Here is a 20,388-nt window from a genome sequence, read left to right as displayed (position 1 = left end):
AGGGTGAAAACAAAGAATGAGAGCAGGAAGTCGGGAGAAGAGGGAGACGGTGTCAAGGGGAAGAAGAGAAATGAGCGTTAGCTCCACTCTGTCCACACCGTCTTCCACAGCCCACACCCTCACTCAGCCCTGCTGCCACTTCCTGAACAACTCCAAGGAGACCTGCCCCTCGCCCCCCACCATGCCCGTGGGAAGCGCCCCAAAGACTCACATGAGGTTGCTGAGAGACACGGGGACCAAGTGGGGCTGTTGCTGAGGTGGCTGCTGTGGCTGTGGCGGCTGTGGCTGTGGCTGTGACTGTGGCGGCTGTGGCTGTTGTGGCTGCTGGGGCTGCTGGGGCTGTTGCCAGGCGGTGACATTGCCTAGTGCCAGCCCCGCAGGTGAGCTGAAGGCTGGTAAGGAGGATAGCTCTGCACTGGGCAGCTGGTAATCTGCAGAGAGAGCGAGGGAGGCACCTGATGGGGAGCACTTCACCCAGCCCTCTGGGGGAGGAGAGTGGTGTCTAACCACAGAAGGGAAGAGAGAAGACATTCAAGGCACCGCTTTCCCTAACAGGGTGAGAGGACAAGTGGGTTTTAAAACGGCATCTGTTTAAAGAAGCAATCAAGTACTGCTTTTACAAGGACAGTTACAAAAAGACATGGGGCAGGGCAATGAGAAGGCCTGGTTACAGCCTAACTGCAGTCTCTGCCTGCCCAGCATCGGCAGCGGAGAGGCAGCGGGGGGTTCTGGGAGCACACTGGCCACAGGTACCCCCCTCCGGCCCTGGTCCCACAAGTCTAGACTCTCCCAGCAGGGCTCAAGCTGCTGCTCACACAGACAGAAGAAACGGGTCTACAAAAAGGGGCTTCAGGGCTGACATTGCTGGGGACATTGCTTTGTCTGGCTCTGTACGAGCACTGATGTTAATTAAGGAAGACACTGTGACATCTGCCCTGTAAGTGACCAGTTAAGCACCTCACCTTTCCCACAGCTCTAGCGCCTCATGCTGCATCCTATCTGAGGTATTTAGAAATGCCTTCCATAGAGCCACAGGGATGTGTGCACAGTGGGAGGACATGCTAGGAAGAGATGGACTGTCCAGTCACCCCAACCTATGTTCCACAGCCCTGTTTGTGCAGGAAGATGGTTTGACCTCTGCAACATTCCCAGCTGGAGCCGAGGAGAGATTCTTGGCACCCGCCACTCACAGTGGTCAAATACTGTCTACAGCAGGGCAGCAATGGCCCTGGGTTCCTGTGAACACTCCACGATTCACCCAGCACCACTGCGCACAGGAGACAGGTGCAGCCTCAGCTTTGAGGAGCTGCCTTTCACAGGAACAGCTCGTGGCAGCACCTGTGAGAGCCCTGGCACTTCATTACTTCTATTTATTGTTCTCCCACAGTACAGGTCTTACACAGGCAAGCGTTCACCACTGATCTGATCTGCACCCCAGACCTCTCCACAGTTTTTTTTTTGAGACAAGGTCTCATTATGTAGCCACGGCTGACCTGGAACTCAATATGTAGGCCAGGTTGGCTTCTAACTCACAGATATCTACCTGCCTCTGCCTCCTGAGTACTAGGATTAAAGACGTGCACAGCACTACTATGCCCAGCTTTTTCTAGTACCTTTAAACCTCACTCTAGCCTGGTCAATGCTAGTTACTAGGTTTTTGGGTATTTTTACATTTTTGTTTTAAGTTTTTTTCCTATTATTTAAAAAAATTATTTTTATTTTAAGTGCATTTGGTGTTTTGACTGTATGTATATATGTTTGACTATGTCGTATCCCCTAGAACTGGAGTTAGAGACAGTTGTAAGATGCCATGTGGGTGCTGGGAATTGAAGCCAAGTCCTCTGAGGAGTAGCCAATACTCTTAACTTCTTCAGACACTTGATTACTGTTTTGTTTTGTTTTTTCCAATACAGGGTTTCTCTGTGTAGCTTTGCGCCTTTCCTGGATCTCGCTCTGTAGACCAGGCTGGCCTCGAACTCACAGAGATCCTCCTGGCTCTACCTCCCAAGTGTTGGGATTAAAGGCGTGTGCCATTACCTCCCGGCGATTACTGGTTTTAAAAAGCAATGTAAGAGAGCCAGGGGTGGTGCATGTTTTAATCCCAGCACTCAGGAGGCAGAGGCAGGAGGATCTCTGTGAGTTCCAGGCCAGCCTGGGCTATAGAGCGAGATCCAGGACAGCCAGGGCTACACAGAGAAACCCTGTCTCAAAACAAACAAACAAAATCAAAAACAAAAAAAGAGCAGTTTAAGAGCAAACAGTGGACCCAGTACACCTACCGCTTATTCTATAAACAAGGAAGCCAGGCGCAGAACCTCAGGGAGAGATCAGAACTATCGAGCTTAGTCCTGCCCCATCCCACCACCCTATCTTCCACCACACTTCCCCCACTGGGAAGCTTATTTCCTAAGGGCCAAGAGGTCACCCCCAGGCCACCTGGCAGCCTCCTCAAGTACTCTTGTAGTCACCACAGACTGACTTCTAAAGCTTGTCCCCACAAGGGCCAGGCCCATCTCTTACGCAGGCTATGACCAGAGCAGGTCAGCCGGCACCTGTTGGAGTTTGGCTAACACCATATGGGGCATCTACAAAGGAGTCTGTATAGCTACTCCTGTGGCGATAGGAGCTGGAGCCTTGCTCTCTCGGAGGCCAAAGCTACTGCACACCCCAGTGATACGCAGGAGTCCATGGCCAGCTCTGGTGAGAGTCAGCCTGTTTCACAAGACTGAGTGGGAAGAGCACAGAGAGCCACCATGGATTTCCAAACAAAGCTTCCAAGGAGACCTGAGCTGTGTTTAGCCCATTCCCCCATTAGGCTCAGGAAGAAGACTTCTCCTTAGCCTTGGGGGGGGGGGGGGGGGCCAGAAAAGCCTCATGGTCCTCTCATCTACCAATATTCCCTGACAGGAGATAGGCCCAGAGGGCACCATTTCTGAAGCAGCAGCCCTTCCCCAGCCTCAGGATACAATAACCTGGCAGTGGGTACGCATGTGAAGCATCCAATCTGCCCAGACTCCACAGCCTGCCCCCGGCAGAAGCATGAAAAAGCCTGCTGCCTGCCACTCAGGACTTCTCTCCCACTGCTGGGAAGGGGAGCAAAGGTGCGCTCTGTGGATACCTGTAGCGGAATCTGTATCTTCACATGCTTCGGCTCTATGAGAGCTTGGGGGTGGAAGGGTGTGGGGTCTTCTGGTCTAGTTTACTCTCCCCACAAGAGTCTGAGCACAGGTCACTCAACTGTGAGGGCCAGGGGTCGAGGGGGGAAAGGGATGACAACGGCCTCCTGATTGGGAAAGCGCCTACTGCCACACAGAAGCTCCGACACGAGGCGACAAGGCATTTCCCTATCAGCAGGTCCTTCCCGACAGACAGACGCAGCAGTGTGAGCCACAGGCACCGCACACCACCTGGGGAAGGTGTGAGTGGCTAACAAACCAGAACAAGCCTGAGACCCACCTCAGCCTGCCTGTGTCCCAGCAGAGTTCTTCTCCCCAGAGGCCTTTCCCATGCCCCAGGGACCTGGGCACCTTTAGACCCACCCAGCCCTCAGCAGCCGTATCCTGCCTCCCACTCACTGCTGCACTGAGCCAGGCCCTCAGGAAGGAGCAAACCCACTCTGCACTCCCAGCCCCCCCCCCCCCCACTTTCTTCCCCTGCAGGAAGAAGCTTTGCTGCACTAGCCATGTCCTCCTCCCCAGGCTCAAGGCTCAAGTCTATTAGCCTGGTGACCTGAATCATCTGCTCAGGCCACCTCTCTGTCCTGCCTGCCTCACACTGGACAGAAGTTACTCTTCCAGAAGGACCTATATTAAAGATAGATACTCAGTTAAAAGTACATTTCAGATAAACAATGCATTTAAAAAAACATAAGTATGTCTTTGGGATATACTTTAGCACAAAGCAAACAAACAAACAAACAAGCAAATAAATAAATAGCCGGGCAGTGGTGGCACACGCCTTTAATCCCAGCACTCAGGAGGCAGAGCCAGGTGGATCTCTGCGAGTTCAAGGCCAGCCTGGTCTACAGAGCGAGATCCAGGAAAGGCACAAAACTACACAGAGAAACCCTGTCTCGGAAAAACAACAACAACAACAACAACAACAACAAAAACCCAAAAATAAATAGATAACCAAACAAATAATGAATGAATAAAAAATACTTTAGCACAAAGAATGTCTTTGAGATATATTTAAGACTAAGAAATTACTTGTTTTATCTGAAGTTCAAATTTACCCAAGAATTTTGTTGTTTCTCTGTTTATAAACTTAAAAAAAAAATGTGTGTGTGTATGTGTGTGTGTGTGTATGTGTGGTGTGGTGTGTGTGTGTGTGTGTGTGTGTGTGTGTGTGTGTGTGTGTGGTGTGTATGTGTGTGTGTGTGTGTTTGTGTGCCACATGTGTGCAGGTACCTCCAGAGGCCAGAGAAGGGTCTTGGATTCCCTGGAGCTGGAGCTACAGGTTACAGGTAGTTGTGAGTAACCCAGTGTGTGTGCTAGGAATCAAACCTTGGCTTTCTGAAAGGGCAGTAAGTATTCCTAACTATTGAGCACTTCCTTCCTTCCTTCCTTTTTTTTTTAAGATTTATTTATTTATTATACATACAGTGTTGTTTGCATGTATCCCTGAAGGCCAGAAGAGGGAGCCAAATCTCATTACAGATGGTTGTGAGCCACCATGTGGGTGTTGGGAATTGAACTCAGGTCCTCTGGAAGAACAGCCAGTGCTCTTAACCTTTGAGCCATCTCTCCAGCCCCCTTGAGCACTTTCTTTAGCCCATTTCTTTGTTTGTTTGTTTTTGTTTTTGAAGACAGTTTCTCTGTGTTTTGGTAGCTGTCCTGGATCTCACTCTATAGACCAGGCTGGCCTTGAACTCACAGAGATCCGCCTGGCTCTGCCTCCCAAGTGCTGGGATTAAAGGCGTGCGCCACCACCGCCCGGCTCCATTTTATTCTTTTGAGATAAGGTCTCATGTAGCTCAAACTGACTTTAACCCCCTATGCAGCTGAGGGTGATGTTGAACTTCTGAGCCTCTGGTACCCACCTCCTGAGTGCTCGGATTACAGGCAGTGCTGCCACACCTGGCTTACGGAGTGCTAGAAACTGAACCCTAGGCTTCGTGCCTGCAAGGTAAACGCCTTACCAGCTGCGCTCCCCCGAGCCTGGCACTCTATCTGCATTTGTCTGCCACCTTCCTCGGATCGGGGCCCATCAGCATTCTAACCCTCCTCCTCTGGCGGCTCATCTGCCAAGTGCAAGTACACAGTACACCAAGTTACATGAGCACTCACCTGTATTGTAGGCAGTGGGCATGGAGGAGAAGGGGAGGCCCTGGCTGAGTAAACTTGGTGTTGCCACGGAAACCACTGGGGTGGTGAGCGAGTGGGTAGACTGGGAGACCCCAAGGCGCTGGGCATTGTTCTGTAGGAAAAAACTGTCTGTCAAGAGATGGCAAATGGGTGGGCTGCCTCAAGGTGGCCCACCACACTATACCTGAACTAGGTCCCTGAATTCCAAGGGAAGGTACCATACATGAAGGCCCACAGACACGAACACCAAGTTAGTGTGTTTGGAGGCCCAAAGACTCACAGAGAAAAACATGCACGCAGATTCACTTGCATCTGCACCCATGCAGAAAGGCAGGCACATGGGCAGCCTGGAGCTCAATATGAACCCTCCAATATGAACACTGCCCTGGTTCCTGAAAGGAAGAGATGTGGTCCTCCCTTGGGGAGGAAGACCACTGGGGTCTTCTCTACACCTGTTACAGTAGCAGATGCCCCAGGAGATGTATACTGACTGACATCTGTGAATGGGGTGTGGGATCTGGGGTGGCATGTGACTGCATGTATGCACACACGTGTGTAGGGCTGTCAGCTCCATCTGCTGCTGAGTCACTTGTTTATTCCAACTCCATGCTGGGGCCGAAACTGCCGCTGTGTTGGCCGCCAAAGCCTGCTTGCCTTTTCCAGCCTTTCTGGCCTCCTGTCAGCAAGCTGGGGGGGGGGGCACCCTCCTCTTTCCTGGCTGACGGTGGATATGTAAGCATGGGGAGGGGTTGTGGACGTCTCTAAGTGCCTATGAGATGGGCTCAGGGTAGGAGCAAGCAAACAGGCAGGCAGGGAAGTCCTTGCTAAAAACAACTCCAGTCCTGCCTCGGGCCTCAGCTTCCCCTGGAAAACGGACTTTCCTAGATTTTCTTGTAAGGATTAGGTCTGTGTCTTGGGTTCCAATGTTGCATGGACCTATGTGAAGTCAGGCTGCCAGTGAGATCCAAGGGCTCAATTCAGGCATTTGGCTGGGGCCTCAAAGGCCTGGGGATTGCCTCATGCTCTTTTCCAGATGCACACACACATACATATACACACACCTGTCTGAATAAATATAGTAATACATACACACATGCACACGCAGATCCACACGCATGCCATGTCCAGCCCTTCCCGCTGCCCTGTTCACCTCAGGATCCCACTCAGCTCTAAGCACAACTCTTGACAAACAACCAAGAACTAAACGTCACACATTAAACACAGATGGAGAAGACTGGGACACATACGCATGCTGTAGGCTGAATAACATGGGGCAAAGCTGGAACCCAAAGGCACTGCTAATGTCTCAGCCACACTTACCAAATCTAAATGGTCCTCAGTCTGGGAGCAGAAATAAAACCAAGAGGATGTTCAGGCTATGGCTTCTCCTTCCCACATAGCCACCCCATCCACCTGTCTGCCTGAGAGCAGACTGTTCTTTCTGACCCCAAAGGATAGCTAGGTATTCTGGCCATCTGATATCCACAAAACGCTCTATCCTGGTCTCCACCAGCCAGACACTGTGAGCTGGTCCTTATTCTCATGACACAGTGTGAATTCCTTCATCATCCTCTCCATCACAGAGCCTTCCCTCCTAGCTCTTGTTCGGTTCCCCTACCCTCTGGCCGGGACGACTGCATTCCAACCTCACAGAAGGCCCTCAGGGAAGACGAAGGTCACAAAAAAGCTATGTGCGCTCTTTCTCAAGAAGTCCTGCATGCCACTAACCTTCATCTCTCTTGCTAGAGGTCACTCTTCTCTTCCCACCTCCCAGCCCCTGCCATAGCCCAGAAACCCACTCACCAAATGATGCATTAACCCTTTGCCTCCCTGGGAAGTGATGACCCGCAGATCAGGCTTGCGGCTGGGGGCTCCAAGCTGGGTGTTGTGGGTGGGTGGGGGTGGAGACTTGGCAGGGATGACTTTGTTTAGGCTGTTGCCATTGGCCACAGGGAGGAGGCCAGGGGAAGCGCGGGCACTGACGTAGCCATTCCCTGGAGAAGTGAGATGAGGAAAGGAGAAATGCTGGCCTGCCTCCGTCCCTGCCAACTGCCCCAGACAGGCCTATCTGTCGCCTGGAGGCCCTCAAGAGGCACACCAGGGCTCCACATGGGCACTGAACTGCCTAAAGCCTTGGTCCCCAATCACTTAGCTCAGAGTCAGCTTCTAAGCCAAAGTGATGGGGCCAGGGGGAGCGTAGAGGTAGGCCAGAGGGAGAACTAACAAGCAGCCAGGGTCACTGGCAGCCCTGGGCACGAGAGAGCCCTACAGCCATGCCTTTGCCCGGCCTAGCACTCTGCACTTCTCACAGGGCATACAAGGACCAGAGTGGGGAAAGGTGGCAGACGATGACCTGGCCTTCACTGAAGAGCCCTGGTCACCGGGGCTAGCCAACCATTTAGACTGTTTCCTTGCCAGGAGCTAGAACTCTGTGCTTTTGATCAGTACAAGACAAGCCTGCAGCCTTGGGGAAGACAGACCACTGACTGCTGGTAATGGTGTTTCCGGCACCAGGGGCTGATGATACGGTCGCTGCCAGAACTAGACTGGGGATAAAGGCATCACAACCATCTTTTATATTTGCACTCTGCCAGGTCCAGGCCTTCCACACACAGTATCTCACACATGTTCACATCAGCCAGGTGAGATGCATAGAGGGGGAAACACGGCACTGGTTGAGAGAGGATTGATGCCTTGCCCAGGGCATCTCATTGAGTGCCCAACGCTGGACTCATGGGCCCATGAGCCAGGAAAGGAAGGGGTGTACCTCTAGTACATGTCTCATGACTCCAATGCACATCTTTTGCTGAGGAACCCTCACACCCACCCTTTACACAGAACCCATAGTGACCAAGACAGGAAAGGGGTGGCTGGCACCCTGGCTGCGACTGAGCTGGAGGAATCTAAGGGCCAGGAATGTAGGCAGTGACTCCAGTGTGAAATCCCACCTCGCTCTGTCCCCCGAGAGCACACAGTTACTCTCCAAGTGTGTTTGCTGTCTCTACCCCAACTCCAAGATCACTCTGGGAATGGCAAGAATGACAGGGTGACGTCAATGGTGACATGAGAAGGTCAGCAGCCTGACACCAGCAGAGGAAGAGTGACTCGAAGTGGCTGGGCACAGGAGCAGCAGCAGTCCTGACTCTGGTACATATCTGCACGGTGACTCCGCGGGAGCACAGAGGACTGTGTGCATGGGTGGTACATGTGTGCCTACCATTTGTCTAGGCAAGGCCTGATCCCAACTAGATGCCCCATTTAATCTGAAAATGCTGGACTATGGCCAGACATGGTGGCACACGCCTTTCATTCCAGCACTCAGGAGGCAGAGGCAGGGGGATTCTATGAATTTGAGGACATCTGGGTCCACATAGCAAGTTCCAGGCCAGCCAGGGCTCCACAGAGAGACCTGTCTCAAAAAAAAAAAAAAAAAAAAAAAAAAAAAAAAATCGGGGGAGGGGGAGGGGGAGGGGGATGCTGGACCTTCCACTTCATAACACTGTGGATCCATTCTTGGTTTGCCTGCCATTCTTCAGACCCACACCTCTGCTGACCAGTCACTGCGGTAGACACCAAAATAATCCAGGGGCCTAAAAATCTTCTGCTGCATCCTGCTCAGGCCCTGCCATTTTCCTCCCCTTCCCTCCAGGTCCCTGGCCACTCTGAGCCACCCCGTGGAAGGCAGCTACACTCACCAACGGGACTGGGGCAGGCTCCATTAGCACTGTTGAGGTCTCCACCCAGCATGGCTCCTGGGAGAAAAGCAGAGCTACCGTGAGCTTTGTCTTGGGACTACACAAGAAGAGGGGCCCTGAGGAGTCCTAGGCTTCCCCCTCAAGAGTCACCCACATGCAGGAAAAGGGAAGCTCAGAGGCTCTCCCACACCTCGCGTCCACCTCAGCAACCCCCGCCCCCCAGCCTGCTTACCTGCACTAGCAGGTCGCTGAGGCAGGCCCGGAGAGACGCTGTTTCTCTGCAGTGCTGGCTGCTGGGGGGACAGGAGCCGGGGGTCCGTAAGGGACGACGTCACCAGGGAAGGAGTGACCAGAGAGCCGCTAGGATTGCTGAACTGCATGGAGCTCTGGCTGGACACGGGCACTGTGACAGGCATGGCAAAGTTGGGGGCCGGAACAGATGACTAGACAGAAAGACGGAGGGCCGCGTCACACCAGGTGGACCTCTCACCGGGACCCACTTTGCCCAAGAGGGTAGGCACAAGGGTTCTCTGGTTCCTGGACTCTATCTCCAAGGGCCAGCAGCTTGGGTCCCCTGCCTTCCTCCCGTCAGAAAGGTGGGAGCACCTTACAGTACAGCACGGCACTGGGCCAAGGCAGGAGAGCGAGGCTCTGTCCACTGCAGATGGGACTGGACACCTCCAGTGGAGGTGGGTTAGTCCTCAGCCAGGCAGGACACACCGGGAGCAAGTTAGTGCCCTGGGGACACACCCACACTCACACGCTGCTGAGACTATGGCTTCACTCAGTGGCCACCCACCACCTGGCCTGCTTCAGGAGCAGCTCCAGCCTCTCCCTGTCTCCCCTTTAGCAGTCTGGCTTCCTTTAAACAAAGCTGAGGGCCTTAGGCACGGGCACCAAGCAGCCCAAGGAGGGCCTCTCCCCAAAATAAGAGGACAAAGAACATACTCTTCCTTGCCCTCTGAAGACTCATGGCATTTGCCCTCTTTTTGCTGGTGAAGGGACACTGTCTGTCTCTCTAGCTTATGCAAGGACTTTACAAGAGGGTTGTCGAGACCAAGGTCAGGAGTTCCTCAGTGGTCAGTGCCAGCTCAGAGATGGCTCAGCCGAGTACACCCAGCGGAGGCAGCCGAGGCCGGGCAAGGCTGGGTAAAGCCACACCATGCAGCACAGGAGGCTTCTCCTCCATGCGACTACTCACGGCCAGTCTATAACTCTGCATCATCTTATCAAATTCCTCGTCTATCTTTTTATACTTCTCCTCCGTCTGGGGGGTCAGGGCAAACGCCTCGTCCACCTCAGGGCTCTCACATTCCCTGTGCTTCTTGTGCAGCGCCTGGGGGAGGGGCCGAAGGGGACCAGAGAAAACGTGAGGAGAGCTCACCCCATAGCGCCGGAAGAGCCCGTCCAGCTCCTCACTGGCCCGCCGGTACTTGTCCTCCAGAAGGGGGCTTTGCTCCAGGGAGTCCTCCCCATCCGGCTCTGGGCTGTCACAGCCGTTGAAACCCTTCTTCCTCAGGGTCTGCAACCGCACCACTCAGTCAGCCAGCCAGCCATGGTCCTCCTGCCTCCTCCAACCTTCTCTCCCACGAAGCTCCAGCCCCTCCCTCAGAGCCATCCTTCCCCGCAGACATACACCATGTTCCCTTGGGGCCCTGAGTGAAGTGGGACCTGACCTAGGCAGTGCACTGGCATGGATGGGGCAGGTGTGCTCCACGGCTCCATCTAGGGAGCAGCCAACCCCAGCCTGCTCCCCAAGGATGTGCTGGGGGGTGGGGGCTCTGCCGTCCAAACCCCTAGGTTCTACTTAGGTGAGAGAACTGGATGGGGGAGACAGGAGAGGGTGATCCAGGAAAGCACAAAGGACCTGCACTTACTGAGCTTTTTGCTCTGTACCACCCCAGACTCCACCCATGGCCAAAGCCTTGCACATGACCTTAAAGTGCATCTGTGGCAGACCCAAGTACCTGTGGTCGCTCAAAACTTTAAAGATACTTGCTTCATGTTGTTTTTAAATCACATTTATTCATGTACTTGTGTGAGCTCACATGCCACAGCACACTGAGTGCATGTCAGAGGACGAGCTGCAGGCGCTGGCTCCCTTCCCTCCACCACGGGGATCCTGGGAATTAAACTCAGGTTCATCAGGTTCAGCAATAAGTGCTTTTACCTGGGAAGCCATCAACAGCCCTTGCTTCATTTTTACTTTTATTTATTTATCTTTTCTTTAAAAAAAAAAAAAAGATTTATTTACTTATTATGTATACAGAAGAGGGTACCAGATCTCATTACAGATGGTTGTGAGCTACCATGTGGGTGCTGGGAATTGAATTCAGGACCTCTGGAAGAGCAGTCAGTGCTCTTAACCTCTGAGCCATCTCTCCAGCCCCTTATCTTTTCAAGACAGGGTTTCACTGTGTATTCCTGTCTGTCCTCGAACTCACAGTGATCCGCCTGCCTCTGTCTCCCAAGTGCTGAGATTAAAGGTGTGCACCACCACCTGGCTTATTTTTATTTATTTTTTAGTTTATTTCATGTGTATGTGTGTTTTGCCTGCATGTATGTGTACAATAGTGCCTGGTGCCTGTGGGGTCAGAAGAAGGTGGATGTCATATCCCCGGAACTGGAGTTACAGGCAGTTGTGAGCTGCCATGTGGGTACTGGGAATCCAACTGAGGTCCTCTGGAAGAGCAGCCAGTGCTCTTAACCTCTGTGTCCCAAGTTGGCACCCTAGAGTGAGAAGCATGAGCTGGCTGTCTTGTGTGTTCTTCACAGAACAACCTAGTAACCCAGTACTGCTCAGTCTGTGGAGGAGACCATGGCCCAGAGAAGCCAAACCACCTGCCTAAGGCCACGTGGCCAGTCAAGACCAGAGATGAATCCCAAAGCTCACGTCCTTCCACATTTCACATTTTGACTCTGAAACAGAAGGCAAGAGCCACAGACTCATAAAGGAACAGGACAGAAAGAACAAAGAGGGAGACACAAAAGGAGTATCCCAGAGGATGAAGGAAGGAGGCGCTAAGAGAGAGCAGAGGACAGCGGGATGCTCCTCAGACCTGGCAGACCACAGACTGCCTAAGCGAGCTGTGGCCTGGTACTGGCCACGTCTCATGCCTTCGCTGCCACGCCCCTCCTTCCTTGGGGCCTGGGCTCAGGAGAAGAGACGGGTCTACACACAGGCAGAGGTGGGCACAGGCGCACCTCAATGATGTCAGCATTGGTGCGGCTCTCGTGCGGCTCGTTGTACTCCGTGTACTTGAGCAGCACCTTGTCCATGTCGGTGCTGGCGTACTGGAACAGCTTGTTGGAGTGGTTGAAGATGATCAGCGCGATCTCACAGTCGCACAGCACACTCAGTTCGTAAGCCTTCTTCATCAGCCCGAACTTCCGCTTGGTGAAGGTCACCTGCAGGAGTGGTGGGTGGCCAGGTCTGACCAGAGTCCCTCTGCCTATAGACAGCTGGACATAGCCCTTACCCTAGAGTTCCACTGTCTATGGAAATCCCTGGTCTAGAAAGGAACAAAATGGCACCCCTTAGCCAGACCACAGCCAAGACACACCAGAGCCAGCCTCAGACGGGAGAAGGATTCAGATGGCCAGGAGGCCACATCTCTGTGCAGTGGGCTGAGAAGGGCAGCTCCCAGGTGAGGAGAGGAAGATTCCTGCTGGGATGAGGGAGCTGTGGTGTGGCAATGGTGTAGGCCCTGGCCCATCTCAGCGTTAATGAGGTACACAAAGGTGCTCCTCTCCCCACACAGACCCACTCCATTTACAACCTCCAGTGAGTCCCTGGGCTTCCAAGAATCCCTCTTCTAGAACTGGTCATGGGTGACGGAAGCTGGCTCCCTGCCCTTGCTCTCCTACCACATGGGGCTCTGGGACCTCCTCACCTGGCGGTTCCGCTCATCAGTGATTCGCTGGATCTGAATCTTTTTCCTCCCCATCTTCTCCGGGGGTCCTTAGTGCCAGAGAGGAAGGGGCTGCTGGGTGTTGGTCAGGAGCCTCACACTGTGCTCATGAATGTCTGGGACTAGCGTTCAGTTCATGGTCTGCAGAACACCTATGCACAGCCTCCTGGGAGGGGAGGATCATAATAGGACTGTTAGACCCCAGCTTTGTTACTTGAGATGTGGGCTAGGCTCACTACAGCTGTAAGAGACTAGTGGCATTTCTGCCCCACCCCCAAATTGTGGCAATATTGGCTCTAGAGGAGATGCACGCCCCTGCCCCCCCAATACCAAGTGTAAGTTGGGCTCCCCCTGGGACCAGTACTTGGTCTAGGCTGATAGCCCAAGTCACTGCTCTCCGTGGGCTTAAGGCCACACAGAAGGCACAGGGCTCTTGGGTCTGCTTCTTGGACAGCACCATGCCCTGCTCTCTGTAGTGCTTGTCTGTACGACGTGTTGTGTCACCCCCCCTCACCCACCACCACCTGGACCAGTGGAGGCTCTGATGCTGGAGCCATAGTGAGAACATGTTGAGCTAATGCCTACCCAGACTGAAAGCAGCAGGCAGAGAGAGAGAGGATGTCTGATGCCCCAGTCCAGGGTGGCAGCAGGGCCCTGACATGGACTAACAGAGCCGGGGGACAGTGAGGGCTGGGGTTTTAGAATGCCTGCCCCAGTCAGAGCTTGTGTACATCGGTCTGCTTCATTCGCTCAGCCCAAGCACGGTTTTTGTTTGAAGGAAGGGTGTCCTGCCGCTTAGACACAGACAAGCGACTCTAGGTCGGAGGGCAGCGGATCTCTTTTCCCTAACTCCTCACCTCATACTGGGGACTGAACCCAGTGGTCCTGCCCTTGCTGGGAAAGTGCTCTGCCTAGCTGCATCCTCAACTCCCACTTTTATTTCTTGAGCTAAGGTCTTGCTGAGTTCCCCAGACTGGCCTTTAAATGTGTGATCATCCTGCCTCAACCTCCCGAGAAGCTATGGTGAAGGAAGGCCTGCACCACAGTCTGGCTTTTCTCTGATGACTGTGGTGTCAAGTATGGAACCTAAGGGTTTCACACTCCCTAGGTAAGTGCTCCATCACTAAATTCACTCTAATCCAGGCCAGTGTTTCTGTAAAGGGCCAGAGAATCAGCACTGCCATAAATTCTGTAGCAATGTTTAGCTCTGCTGTAGCAGCCTGGCTGACAAGACAAATGAAGGAGACGTTGTGGTGGTGGTGGTGGTGGTGGCGGCGGCGGCAGCGGCGGCAGCGGCGGCGGCGGCGGCAGCAGCGGCCCACATCTTTGATCCCAGCACCCGGGAGTCCCACACCTCTAATCCCAGCATTGGGAAGCAGAGGCAGGCGGATCTCAGTGAGTTGAGACCAGCTTGGTCTACATAGTGATATCCCTGCTGGGGGGCACAACAAAAAACATAAAAATAAATAAATGGAGGTGGGGCAGGAGATATGCAAAGAAGGTGCTCTGGGGAACTAAGAGATGGCTTAGCATTTAAGAGCCCTTGCTGGTCTCGAAAAGGACCTGGGTTCAGTTCCTAATACCCATTTGGAGAGTTACAAATATTTATTTATTTTTTATTTATTTTGTGGGGGCTGAGGGGATATGTGTGGGGGAGCAGGGTTTTTTCTGTGTAACATGTCTGGCTGTCCTGGAACTTTCTTTGTAGACCAGGCTAGCCTCGAATTCAGAGAGATCCGCCTGCATCTGTCTCCCAAGTGTTGGCATTAAAGGTGTGCCCCACCGCCACCGCCCGGCCTGCAAATGTTTAACCTCAGTTGTGGGGATCTAATGTCCGCTGGTCTCACAGGCACTACACAAATATGGTGGCAGGCAGACTCACAGCAGGGAGGCGCAGGGCTCCTCAGCGACAGCTGGGTGCCGTTTCCACAAGGCTGGAAGGTTACGGATTAGGTGAAGAAGTTGACAGGCACCTGACTATGATGGGGTGGGGGGAGGAACGGTTTCTACCTGCTCAGGACCATCACAGATCACATGACTGACCCTCAGGATTCATTGTCTAGCTTCCACTCTGCTTAAGTATCTACAGAGAATATCCCAGCTCCTTTTCTTCCCCTGAAAGGAAGTGTTTTGTCTGCACGTATGTAAGGTCACCAAAAGAGGGAACCAGCGCCCTGTTCCCTTACTCTGATAGCTGAGGATCTCCACAGTCCCTGGCCTCTACTGCCCACCCTCTCTATCCCAGACCACCAGCAGCCTAGATAGCCCTGTGTGACCCAAATAAGCAGCAGTCACTTCTGGCCTGTGACACCAACTCCCTGCAGAGGCTCCAGCCGGAACATCTAGCTTTACCCCGCCTCTTAGGGCTATCCACACTGCCTCCCCATTGGTCTGGGCAGGTGGGAAGGCACACTGGGGCAAGGGCTAGGACAGTTGACCTTTTTAGGGTTTCTCTGGCCCAGCCTCGGGAACTCCAATCCAAACCACAGTGCAGGGACTCCTGAGCCCACTGGCCATGCGGCTGCCTTCCTTCTTGTCCCCTTTCCCATCTCCTGCCCACAACACGCAGTCCATGAACAGACTCTTGATGACAGAACCTCTCCCCTGCTTGTGGCCAGTGCTGTCTCCTCAGGCAGGGTGGCGTGAACTGTCTCAGTGTTTTCAGTTTTCCAAACAGCTAGTCTAACAATCTTTCTAGCATTACAATCTCTAAATAACTCTGCTTCTCTTCTGTGCCTGGTTCCCCCAAGGTTGGAGCTTCATGAAGACAGGAACCACACTTGTCTCTTTACTATGCTATTGCCTGTAGGAAAGAGCCCAGGAAATACCTATGCAAAGAAAATATGAGCCTGTGAGAAGTCCTTCCTGCAGTCTAATCTCTGTCTGTCCTGCTGTTCTCACTGTCCTCTGCAGAGCTGAATCCTTCTACCAGCTGCCCTCAAAGCCTATCAGCTTGGACACCACCAACCCTCCAACCAACCCTGACACCCTCACCCTCATCCCTCTCTACACTCAGCTCGACTGGTGCAGAGGGTGAGACTCTAAGTCTTCTAAGGAGCAGCCCTGAGCACATGGAGATGGAGAGGATGGGGTTGCTTAGGCAACTGTCGCCTGGCAACCAGCTCCCTGGCTGATCTCCTACACTGCCCCCCCACATCCCTGCCGCATGCTGGGGGAGCTAGGATATGAGAGAGATCATGGCTGAGAAGGCAGGGAAGCCAGAGAGACCCAGTGAGTATCCTTTAGCAGAGGGAATCTGTCTGTTTAAGAGGTCAGGCCCCAGCAACCCTGACTCCCTCTACACTAGCTCAGCCATTTATAATAAGCCATGCCTCCCAGGTCTTGCTCACTGCTGTTCTTCCTCTGCCAGAGGACAGACCCTGCCTTGGGCAGTCCTTCCTCCTAGCTAACCACAAGTTCTTTTACAAAGCAGGCTCTGTCCCCTCCGCTGCCCGCTCCACACTGCTTCAAATTCTTTGGAAGCCCTGGGGCAAGAATATGAACTTGGTCTTGGTTCTGGAAGAGTGGTGTCTGGGCAGAGACGGTCACAAAGGACCTCAGACTGACCCAACTCCCCTACTCCATCAGGAGATTTTAACGAACACCTGGGCCTGCTTAATTAGTCCTCTGTTCAGCAATCTAACTGCCAGGAGCCAGAGACCTGGGCTTCTGCTCTCCAGATGCATGCTCTGCTCCTGCATGGCCTGGACAGTGTCCAGTCCCCTCTTCTCTCATGCCCTGGCTTTTGGGCTGCTTTTTTCCTTCTTTTTCTTTTTTTGCAGGGGACGGGGGTGGGGGCTGAGAAAGGGTCTGTGTAGCAATGGCTGTCCTGGAACTCACCCTGTAGCCCAGACTGGCCTCGAACTCAGAGATCTGCCTGCCTCTGCCTCCCAAGTGCTGGGATTAAAGGTGCATGCCGCCACCACCACTGGGCTGCTGCTCTTCTAAGCCTAGTCTGCAGCTCTTGGCAGACATGCTGAGGTGCTAGGCCCCAGGCCTTCCCATCCTGACCTCAGACCACAGCTGTGTCACAGCGGTGGCCCTCAGCAGGCTCTAGCTGGGCAGGGTGGTGTTCCCAGCAGGCCGTGACAGGAGCGGCAGAAAGAAGGCACTGGCTGGTGGTATCTGTAGAGAAGCCGACAGCAGGGAGGCGGTGGGGGGGGGGGGCAGGAAAGCCTAGGATCCAGGATCCCATGGCAACGTGCACTGTTCACACGCAAAAGAGGGACAGGTGAAAAGCAAAGGGGCACTGGTTTGAAGGATCATGGGAGAATAGGTCCTTGTCTCCCTAACGCCTCGTCACACCTCTTGGTACCTGAGCAATAGTCAAATCACTCTGGGGTTTCAGAATGAGGCATCTCAGTTCCTGTGTGAAGGGCCTGGGTGGAGATGGAGTGGGGTCAGGACTGGTTCCTGTAGCCATTACTGAAGGGCCAGGCAGGAACATCCTTTCTTCGGCAGTCTCCAGAGTTCCTCTCAGCTCTTTAGCAATGCACCCCTATTTTCTGCTCCCTCATAGCCTTCTCCTCTGAGTACTGTGTCCTGGTTGCCTGAGGCTCTAAAAAGCTGCATGCATCTGACTCTGGAGCCCTATACCAACAGGCTCCAATGGAGCAGAGGCCAAAAAGGCCAAGCCCTGGGCTCTTCCTGAAGGGAGAGGGAGACAAGGAGGTATCTGCTCTCATTAGGCACTCCCCCTCCCTTCTAGGCCGCTGGGGGGCCTCAGGCTGGGACTCGGGAAAGCAGGCTGCACTGAAGACAGCTGTCACCCTCCTCCACCCTCTCCCCGGCAGGGCTGCAGGGCATGAAATAAGCAGCCGGCGCTGGGGGAGGGGGCGACAATCCAATCCACCTGTCACCCCCACAGTCGGGCAGCCTGCTTGCTAGTGGGAGGAGGCGTGGGCAAGGTGGGGACAGATGCACAGACACAGGAAGGAGACAGAAAGGGGCCAGTGAGGATGGGAGAGCAGCTGGGCTGGGCAGCCGAGGGGTGCCCCGGCAGCCTGCCCTGGGGGCACCCTTCAGGGCCTCTCCTTTCCTCCCTGCCCCAAGCTAGCTCTCTTCTCCAGAGTTCCCAACAGCATATGAAAGCGCAGGTCCTGAGCCTTCTAAGTCCTGCCAGGCTGACTACCTAAAACCCCGGTTCCCACCATGTCCCACCATCCCCTCCCCCAGCCAGCGCTTGGGGTTGGGCAGGGCCTATTTTTAGCCTGGGCAGTGAGCTAATTATAACTCACCAACAGGGGACCTGAGGGCGGGCTAGGGGGCAGTCCAGGAAAGCAGGGCGAGGGAGGGGTGGTCCCAGGCATTGTGACCTGTAGAGACAGAAGCTGACTTGAGGAGCACCCAGTGGGGCTGGAAACCTTTCCCTAGCGTCCATTGGGCAATTCTCCCGTACTCCACCCTTGGCTTCCCACCTCTCCTGTCTGGCAAACCTCTTGGGAAAGTGTCATCCTGTTTTCTCCACGAGGGACTGTCAACTGTGTCCCACTCCCTGTCCTTCCTGTAGCAGCTGAGGCCTTGAGGCTCCTAGGCCTCCTCCCACCCACAGGAAAGTTCCTAGAGCCACCGGCTGAGCCTTGGGAACCATTACAGGCCACTGGAGACCCATCCTGGCAGCAAAGGGGTGAATACAGTTAGGCAGTGAAGGAAGAGTCTGCAGGGTCTGGCTGGGCTTCTCTAGCCCGTACCGAGATCCTGCTGTGTGCCCAAATCAGTCATTGGCCCTCCAGCTTCACCCCGGTAGCATTACAGATGGGTAGAAGGGTGAGGTTTCCCCAAGGGCCCCTCCACCCCACTACTCTGCTCCTGGGCTTCGTGGAAGTGCCCATCAGGAAGAAAGTCAGCCATGCAGTTCCAAAGAGAAGTGCCAGTCTAGGTCCCCTTCAGCCCAGGATGTGCTTTCTGGACTGTCACCCCTTAGCAGATGAAGGAGAGCTGGCTCTGGGCCACTATGTTGGGGCCAGGGCCAGGTAGAGCACAGGAGGCCCTGGTACCAGTTGCAGCTCTCAGGATCCTGTCCAACTCGTGGTACACCTATGGGACCCAGAATTTGGGGCCTCCAAGGCCCCTGGTCTTGGTTAGGCCCAGTCACTGTCATTGGCCTGGCCCATTTTCGAAACCCAAGCTTGTGCTTTGCTTTAGCTCTGCCTAACAGGCCAAGTAGCCATGACTCACTGCTGCTCATTTGCATGGCGATTTGCATAGTGTCTCCACCCTTATTTCTCCAAATTCAACTTCCCACTCCAGAGCGTAGGCCACCCACGTCCAGCACCCGTGGCACTCAGGACTTCAGAGCTGGCTCTAGCTTCTCTGTCGGAACGCACCCCTCAATGCACAAACAGTACAGAGCCTGCAGCACCCTGTCCCGCCTGTCCAGGGAGAGGGACAGGAGGGCACGGCCCAGCTGGGAGCGTCTGGAACAGGGCTCAAGGCGGGAGAGCAGCAGGAGGTGTTCCTAGCCTACCTCTGGAGTCCACTCTCCACTGTTCAGAGTGAGGCCAACACTGTGGACATGAGTTAGATCACGGAGAGGACTTTGAAGACTGGGTCCTACTCAGAGCCGACTCTGGGGGTTAAGCTCACCTTGTCAGAAGCTAGCCAACCAAGACAGGCAGCCGGGGACACACGGGGGACGTGAAGGTGCTGTGCTCCTACCACAGCGGTGGGCGGACAACCAGGCCCTTGAGAACCTGGAAGTCTAACCTTCATCTGTCCAGTTACAGCACCTACGTATTAGCCATACCCTCTGAACTGAGGCCCAGCTGAGACTGCCTACTCTGGGAAGTCCTTCCTGGTATCTAACTACTCTCACAGCCAATCCTGCCATGGCATCTAAGCCTCCTTCAGTCATCCAGACAAGAATACTGTATGAGGGACCTTGGTTGAGGAGAGGTGGGGGCAGTTGGGACCGTTGAGTGTGTCACCTTCCACCTCCCTACCCTACTTCCCCCTGGGGTCTCAGGAGACAGAAGTGAAAGTTGCAGCTGGGCCTTGAGGACAGATCATCTTGATGGGCGGGCGGGCGTTGGGACGAGCATAAATAATGCCACTATTGCAACAAGTGGATGCTGGCTGGAGGGGTGGAGAGACTGCCCACTGAAATGAAAACTGGGGAATTCTGAGCATGGCCTGGGCCACAGAGCAGGCTGGAGAGTCTCACAAAGGCTCTCTCCTAGGGCACCACTTTTTGTTCAAGCATCCAGGAACAGACCAAGAGCTGAGCCCTAAACGCTGGGCTTCTGGCATAGGGGGAACGGGAGGCAGTGCACAGAGTGAAGGAAGGGCCACCCACACTCAGATGGGGCAGGCCAGAAAGAGGCCAATCCAATCAGGGAAGGCAAATCCTCCTGGCATTGTGACCTCAAGGAGCACCAAGGATTTAAAGGGGCCTTGGGCGGTGCCTGGGTCTCTAAGCCCTAGGCAGAAGGTGGCAGGGTGGCTCTTATGGGGATTAGCCTACTGCTTTTAAGAAAA

At 54.1% G+C, this 20,388-nt stretch overlaps 1 protein-coding gene across 13 annotated transcripts in view; it reads right to left on the bottom strand.

Moving 5' to 3' along the window:
- Positions 1-20,388, bottom strand: part of Mef2d (myocyte enhancer factor 2D) — a 30,540-nt gene that overhangs the window by 4,150 nt on the left and 6,002 nt on the right. For 5 of the 13 annotated variants that reach the window (XR_013052153.1, XM_006976395.4, XM_076574402.1 and 2 more), the window contains exons 2-10: positions 12,895-13,078; positions 12,206-12,409; positions 10,386-10,523; positions 9,234-9,444; positions 9,002-9,058; positions 7,110-7,300; positions 6,627-6,647; positions 5,289-5,418; positions 212-431 (exon numbers count right to left, since the gene is read on the bottom strand). Coding sequence is in view for 12 of the 13 variants with exons in the window: in XM_006976395.4 (XP_006976457.1) it covers positions 212-431; positions 5,289-5,418; positions 6,627-6,647; positions 7,110-7,300; positions 9,002-9,058; positions 9,234-9,444; positions 10,386-10,523; positions 12,206-12,409; positions 12,895-12,948 (1,226 nt within the window). In the remaining variant the exon portion in view is untranslated. Of the gene's footprint in view, positions 1-211; positions 432-5,288; positions 5,419-6,626; positions 6,648-7,109; positions 7,301-9,001; positions 9,059-9,233; positions 9,445-10,202; positions 10,338-10,385; positions 10,524-12,205; positions 12,410-12,894; positions 13,079-14,794; positions 18,113-18,149; positions 19,466-20,388 lie in introns of those variants that run through there. The other 8 variants (XM_076574405.1, XM_076574404.1, XM_076574406.1 and 5 more) reach the window with 6 other exon arrangements.

This window comes from Peromyscus maniculatus, chromosome 6 (assembly GCF_049852395.1).
Source record: "Peromyscus maniculatus bairdii isolate BWxNUB_F1_BW_parent chromosome 6, HU_Pman_BW_mat_3.1, whole genome shotgun sequence".
NCBI classification, from domain to species: domain Eukaryota; kingdom Metazoa; phylum Chordata; class Mammalia; order Rodentia; family Cricetidae; genus Peromyscus; species Peromyscus maniculatus.
The sequence above is the reverse complement of the archived record's forward strand: the minus strand, read 5'-3'. Positions and strand labels throughout refer to the sequence as shown.